At 41.9% G+C, this 7,126-nt stretch overlaps 1 protein-coding gene across 4 annotated transcripts in view; it reads left to right on the forward strand.

Moving 5' to 3' along the window:
* Window positions 1–1,236: 1,236 nt before the first annotated feature.
* The window catches only part of Malsu1 (mitochondrial assembly of ribosomal large subunit 1), a 26,846-nt gene continuing 20,956 nt past the window's right edge, over window positions 1,237–7,126 (forward strand). For 3 of the 4 annotated variants that reach the window (XR_004121978.1, XR_004121979.1, XM_031381848.1), the window contains exons 1-2: window positions 1,237–1,537; window positions 2,473–2,651. Coding sequence is in view for 2 of the 4 variants with exons in the window: in XM_031381848.1 (XP_031237708.1) it covers window positions 1,300–1,537; window positions 2,473–2,651 (417 nt within the window). In the remaining 2 variants the exon portion in view is untranslated. The remainder of the gene's footprint in view (window positions 1,538–2,472; window positions 2,652–7,126) is intronic. The other variant, XM_031381849.1, reaches the window with a different exon arrangement.

The raw sequence follows: 7,126 nt of genomic DNA on the forward strand, positions 1-7,126 counted from the left end.
CAATGGAATTGATTACTGATGCCATCTTTCAGAGCCTGTTTCTACAGCTGATAATGTATAACTGATTTCCTTGTGACCACACAAAGTTCTATAGCATACGCAGATAATGCTTGACAACATATATGGGTGAGAATACACCTCTGGGATGATCATGTGGAAATACAGAACAGATGGCAAGCATGGCAAGAAATATCAACTTCATGCCCATGGGGAAATGGAACTGAAGAAGAAGGGATGAGAACTCAAATTCAGAGACGATAACCTCATCTGTAACCATTTACTTTTCTTATGTAACAGAACAATTGTAAATATTTGTAAGTCTTTGGAGTGGGACACACAGGTACATATACTACTGCACTTATTTATTTTGTGACAGGGTTTTAATTTTACATGTTTCAGGTGTTTTGCCTACATATATGTCTGCACAGTATGTGAATGCACTTCATCTGAAGAGGGCATTTGATGCAACTGAAACAGAATTACAGATGGTCTTGAGTTGCCATGTGTGTGCTGAAAATTAAATCCAGGTCCTCTGGAGGAGCAGTCTGTGTTCCTGACTACTCAGCCATCTTTCTAGTTCTTGAATTTAGTTTTTTTTGGGGGGGGGGCAGTGGGAGATGGCTAAAAATATTTAATTCCTATTTGACAGGGTTAATTTCTGCATATTTGGGGGAGGGAAAAAAGAGAGGAGAGAGCTAGAGAGGGTTGAAGGGGCTGGAGAAAGTAGGAGAGAGGGAAAGAGGGAGAAAAGGAAAGGAGAAAGAAGAGGAGAGAGAGAGGTGGGAACCCTTTAATTCCTTTTAAGATGTTTTTATTTATGTATGCCTACAAGACAGAAGAGGGCATCAGATCCTATTATAGATGGTTGTGAGCCACCCTGTGGTTGCTGGGAATCAATTCTCAGGACCTTTGGAAGAGCAGTCGGTGCTCTTAACCATAGAGCCATCTCTCCAGCCCCATAGATTATTTGGGCTCACTTTTTTCTCTTTTTTTCCTTCCTTTCTTTTCTTCCTTTTTTTTTTTTTTAAAGAAGGACAAGGTTTTTCTGTGTATTCCTGGGTGTCCTCGAATTCACTTTGTAGACTAGGCTGGCCTCTAATTCAGAGATCTCTGCCTCCCGAGTGCGGGAAGTAAAAGTGTAAGCCACCACCATCCACATTGTCCCTAACATTCCTTAAACTGCTCCCCAGCCAATCCGTCTGAATCTCCGTTTCCGGTTACATCCCCGCCCACTTCGTGACGCAGAATCCCGGAGCCACCCGGAAGTCCCGCACCATCAGGGAAGTCGCGGCGACAGCTATGGGTCCGGGCTGGTCTCCCGCGCGGCGTTTGTGGCCGCTGCTGTGGCGCATAGCGGTCTCCCAGAGAGTGGGCACCGCAGTGGCTTCGGTTCCCTGGCTACCGCGGCTGGCAGAGCGATGGCTTCCCGCGGGGCCCGCGACTTGCCTGACCCCGAGCTTGACGCGCGGCCTGCACCAGGGGCCTCAGCCGGAGGAGCGGACCGGTGACGACGCTCGCCTGCAGCCCGGAGCCGCAGGTACGCGGGCAGGAGAGCTGGTGGCCGGGCCTGACTCAGTCGGCCCTGGGCTTCCCTGTGCCCTTCGGGGGCAAGAAACATAGCCGTTTGCGCAGACGCAGAGCTGGAAGGGATTTGTGAGGTGGTTGGCACCAACTTTGCTTTGCGTAGACAAAAGTCCGGGAGGGAAGCCAGGTGGCGTGTTGTCTTCAAAATCCCAGTCATATAGCTGGCCACATGCCGGCCCTTGGCATTACAGCCCAGGGCTCTCACCCTGCTTCACGATCTATCCAGGGTCGTAGCAGACGGACTGATTGGTCTTAGTAGTCCTAGCAGCCACGTTTCTTCACATCCGTTGAAGGCTGTGGAACCGCCTACCTCACAATATAGTTAAGCAACCTTTTTTTAAGCTGTGATTTGATGTAGCGTGTCCCATGCCCTAGGATATTGTCTTCTCCTGCAAATCATACCGCTGATCGTTGTGTAGCATCCCTGCATTTGCCGAATGTTGTTCATTTCGGTACTAGTCATTTGCTACTGCTTCCACTTGGTAATCGCTGTATTCAGTGCCTGTAATCTGAGCATTCTGCGTAGAAAAGCTGAGCAGTGTTTTAGGAAACTTGTTCGGGTTCAGTTTTAAGCTGATTTTGGTTGGTTGAATGGAGATGGTAGTAGGGGTTGGACCCAGGGCCATGTACATGCCACCACTAAAGCACACCTTCAGTCTATTATTTAAAAAAAAAAAAAAAATCTTTAGACATTGTCTTCCTGAGTTGCTCAGCCTAGCATTGAACCCGAGATCCTCCTGCCTGGTGTTCACCAAGGCATTTTGGATATAAATACACTCTTAGAGGAGCAGTTCCACCGTCTCCAGGAGACGTTGTGTCAGCCTCTGTAGATAAATGTAGGTCTGTATTTTCCTCAGCCACCTGACACAAGCCTTTCTGCATTTTCAGATAACATTGGTGCCAAGTTTGACATCGATATGCTGGTTTCACTTCTGAGGCAAGAAAATGCAAGAGACATTTGTGTGATCAAGGTTCCTCCAGAAATGAGATACACAGACTACTTTGTAATTGGTAGTGGGACTTCCACCCGACACTTACACGCTATGGTCCACTACATTGTGAAGATGGTAGGATGCTCTCCTTTGTTTTGAACCTTTACCTAGAGAGTGACTTGGTACACTAGGATGGGAGTAACACACAAGAGGCTATAGAGGAAGCCCACTTTCTAGAATTCCCAAGAGTGATTTTTACGGTTTCTCAGAGTGAAAGGTTTGGGAACAAGTACTTAGCTCTGTTGAGTCCAGATAACTATTTTTTTTAATGTTTATTTATTTTATGTATATGAGTACATACTTAGTTGTACAGGTAGTTGTGAGCCTTCATGTGGTTGTTGGGATGAATTTTAGGACCTCTGCTCGCTCCGATTGTCCCCGCTCGCTCAGGCCCAAAGATTTATTTATTATTATAAATAAGTACCCTGTAGCTGTCTTCAGACGCACCAGAAGAGGGCGTCAGATCTCATTACAGGTGGTTGTGAGCCACCATGTGGTTGCTGGGATTTGAACTCAGGATCTTCGGAAGAGTAGTCAGTGTTCTTACCCACTGAGCCATCTCACCAGCCCAAGTCCAGATAATTTCTAATTCGAGTCTTTTGTGACAAAAATTAATAATCTGAAACAAGCCATTTTGCATCTGAAACAAGACAGCATATGTCTGTTCTAGAGCATCACCTAGCCTCTAGCTATTGAAAGGTTTTAAAAACTATTTAAAAGATTTAGAGGTTTATTTTTATTTTTTATTTCATGTTTATGCCTAGTGCCCACAAGTCAGAGGAAAGCATGTCATCCTCCTAGAACTGGAGTTAAAGGAAGTTGTGAGCTGCCATGTAGTTGTTGGGAATTGAGCCTGTGCAATGAACCTCTGAGTCAACTCTCAAGCCCTTAAAATCATTTTGAACTAGTTGGGTGTGGTGGAACATCTTTAATCCCAGTTTCTTGGGTGGTAGAGGCAGACAAATCTCCTGAGTTCGAGGCCAGCCTGGTCTACAGAGTGAGTTAAGGTCAGCTAGGGCTACACAGAAAAACCCTCTCTCCAAAAACAAACAAACAATTATAAGTTATATGGATATGCATGCTTCTGTGTGGGTTTATGCACATGAGTCGCCAGATATGGCTGCCAAACTTGGGTCCTCTCCTAGAGCAGCAACTCTATTAACTGCTCAGCTTTCTCTCCATTCAAATGGAGATCATACTTTGAAGCCCAGTTCTTCAGTTATACTCTATACTCGCCACTTCAGACACCTGATTTCCACATATGGCTGTGATTTCTACCGTACTGAACAGCCATATAAATTTCCACATTTCCAAAAAGTTCTGGACAATGCTTCTTGTCTTAGTTTGCTTTCTGTTGCTGTGATAACCATCATGGTGGAAGCAGTTTAGGAACGGTGTTTTGTTTTTGTTTTTTTTAAAGCTTACAGGTTATAGTACTTCATTAAGAGAAGCCATATCAGGAATCCAAGGCAGGAACTTGAAGCAGAAACCAACAGAAGAACTCTGCTTTCTGGCTTGCTTACTCTACTTTGTTCAGCTAACATAGTCCAGGCCCATCTGCCTAGGTGTTCCCCAAACACTATGAAGCATCAGGAAGGTAAAAGTGAAATATATGTAGTCCTTGCCCTGTGAGTTCACAGTCTCAGATGAAGGAAGAGGGGTCATTTTCTAGTTGGATTGAATGTGATTCAGAACCGGAAAAAAAAAAAGTGTATACCCAGCAGCTGCCAGCAGATTGTGACACCATTCTACAGGGTATAGACACTCTTTGTTAACAATTGGTCAAAAAGGCAGTTAAAAACAGCTGGGGATGCCTAGACAAGGCCTTTAAAATAAAAATAGGTTGAAAGCAAACCTAGTACAATATGATAGAGTGGAGGGAGTGGTTTTTTTCTTTTGTTTGTTTGTTTTTTTTTTTTTTTTTTTTTTTTTTTTTTTTTTAACTGAGACAGTTTCTCTGTGTAGCCATGGCTGTCCTGGAACTCACTTCTTAGACCAGACCAGGCTGGTCTTGAACTCAGAGGTCCTCCTGCTTTGGCCTCAAGTACTGAGATTAAAAATATATGCCACCACCATCAGTCGAGTGGAGGAACATTCTTAGGAAGTATTTGGAGACAACAAGATCAAGAAAGATGGAGAGAGTTGTAAGGCAGAATCTCTCAGATGCAACTGGGCATGGGTGAAAAGTAACTAAGGTGTAAGGCTTTTGAGTATTTAAAAAATAGGTTTTTCAGAAAAGTTGCACAAGAGTAGAGAAGTACAAATTACTTTAACAAAATGTTTATATGAGAAGGGCAAGAAAGAATTTGGTTTTTAGTATCTTACAAATAGAATCATATAGTGTTCAGCCTTTTGTGACTAGTGTATATGACTCAGATCGTGTTGCCAAGGTTCACCTATGTTGTAGCATGTGCTAGATTTTGTTTGGTTATTTTGTTTTTCCTTGTTCAGTGGTGGGGATTGAGCCCAGGGTCTGTGAGTACTAGTGCTCTGCCACAGAGCTACACCCTAGCCAGTAACAACACCCTGCTGTATCCATTTCCCCATTGATAGACACTTGGGCTGTGCCCAGGTCTCAGCTGTTGTGATTCTACTTTAAATATGTCCATAGAACTGTCTATTGCTTTTGACCTTGGATATGCACCTAGAGATAGAATATTTGGATCATATAGTCATTCTATTTTTACCTTCTTTTAAATTAAAATTTATTATAAAGAACATGTGAATAATAAACATCACACTGTGAAATTAACCAGACTCAAAAGTCTTTTATTTCCAAGTAGCCCCATCTGTTGACCAGGCTGGCCTCAAACTCAGAAATCCACCTGCCTGCCTCCCAAGTGCTGGGATTAAAGGCATGCACCACCACTGCCTGGCCAGGTTTTAAATTAAAGTCTGGATCCATGAGTTTTTTGTTTTTTGTTTTTTAATAAGGTGAAAGATATTAATCCAATCTAGTTTTTTTGTGGTAGGTGTCCAGTTTTACCAGCACCATTTGCCAAATCTGACATTTCCCCAATACCTGTTTTTCTCTTCTTTAAAATTAAGTAGGCACAACATAGTTTTAGTTCTGTGTTTTCTACTATCTCATTGGCCTACACATCTATTTAATTATTATGTTTTAGATTTTAAATTTTATGTCTATGAGTTTTCTGCTTACATGTATGTATATGTGTACCACCTGTGTACCTAGTGCCTTTGGAGATCAGAAGATGGTGTTCAGTGTGCTGGTGGTTGTGAGCCACCATGTGGGTGCAAAGAACTGAACCAGGCCCTTCAAAAGGAATACATGCTCTTAACCACAGAGCCAGCTGTCCAGCCCGTACTTGACATATTTATACCTGTGCCAGGCTGTCTTCGTCTGTCTTCACCATTCACTCCGTAGTATAACTCACGATCAGCAGCACTCTTGCTCCTTAGGATTGCCTTGGCTGTTCATAGTCTTTTCTTGTTCCACTAAAGTTTTTTCTAAACCTGTGAAGTATAGCACTAGAATTTTGATAGGTATTGCATTAAATCAGTAAATTAATTCTGGAATAAAGTCATTTTCACACTATCTGCCAATCCAAGGGCAGGGAAAGTCTGTCCTTTTGAGTGTCTTCTGTGATTTTCTTTTTCAGTGTCTTGAAGTTTCTATGTAGAGATCCTTCTCTTCTTTGGCTTCATATAACCCTATCTTAGGGTTTTACTACTATGAACAGACACTATGGCGTGCGCCACCATGCCTGGCCTAGTTTACCACCATGCCTGACCTAGTTTGACTTCTTTTCTACTTTATCTCTTTAATGTCTTTCTCTTATCTAATCTCTGTAGCTAACACTTACAGTACTGTATTACATAAGCAGTTGAATGAGCATCCTTGGTCCTGATTTTAGAGGAAATACTGTTTGTCTCCGTTCAACCTAATGTTGGCTTCCAGTTTATTGTTGTATGTAGCAGCCTTGATTATTTCAAGGTATATTCCATCTGTTCATCATACAGTTTCCAGAACTTTTATCACAAAGACATGCTGAACCTTTCAGTTTCAATTGAAATGATTATGTGATTTCTTTCCTTAAGCTTATTTATATATTTATTGATTCCTTTATGTTGAACTAATCTTGCTTTTCAGCCCATTTGGTCACAATGGAATTGCTCTCCTGCATAGCCTTATCTATTAATGATGTGTGTGTTTCATTTGATTAACCGTCTTCTTTATTTCAAATTCCCTTCATTTCCCTTTTGATTTTTTTTCAATGTTTCAATCTCCTTGCTAATTTTTTCCTCCACATTTTAGAGTTTCACCTTCAATTAAATAACTGTAAAAAATCTCTTTGGAGACTGCCTTATGACATGCTTGCATAGATTTTCTTAGTTTGTGCATCTCTTTCTTTGAATTTTCTATATCATTGATTCTTTAAAAAAAATACTCAGAATTCTTTTTCAGGCATTTCAGCTATCTCTCGTTTTGGATTCTCTTACGGGAGTTTTAGTGGGCTGGTATAGGTGGTGAATTTGTGTTTCCTTGTGAGTTTGTTATGTTTTTTTTGTTTTTTTTTGTTTTTTTTTTT

The sequence above is a fragment of the Mastomys coucha genome, unplaced genomic scaffold (genome assembly GCF_008632895.1).
Source record: "Mastomys coucha isolate ucsf_1 unplaced genomic scaffold, UCSF_Mcou_1 pScaffold20, whole genome shotgun sequence".
Classification (NCBI taxonomy): domain Eukaryota; kingdom Metazoa; phylum Chordata; class Mammalia; order Rodentia; family Muridae; genus Mastomys; species Mastomys coucha.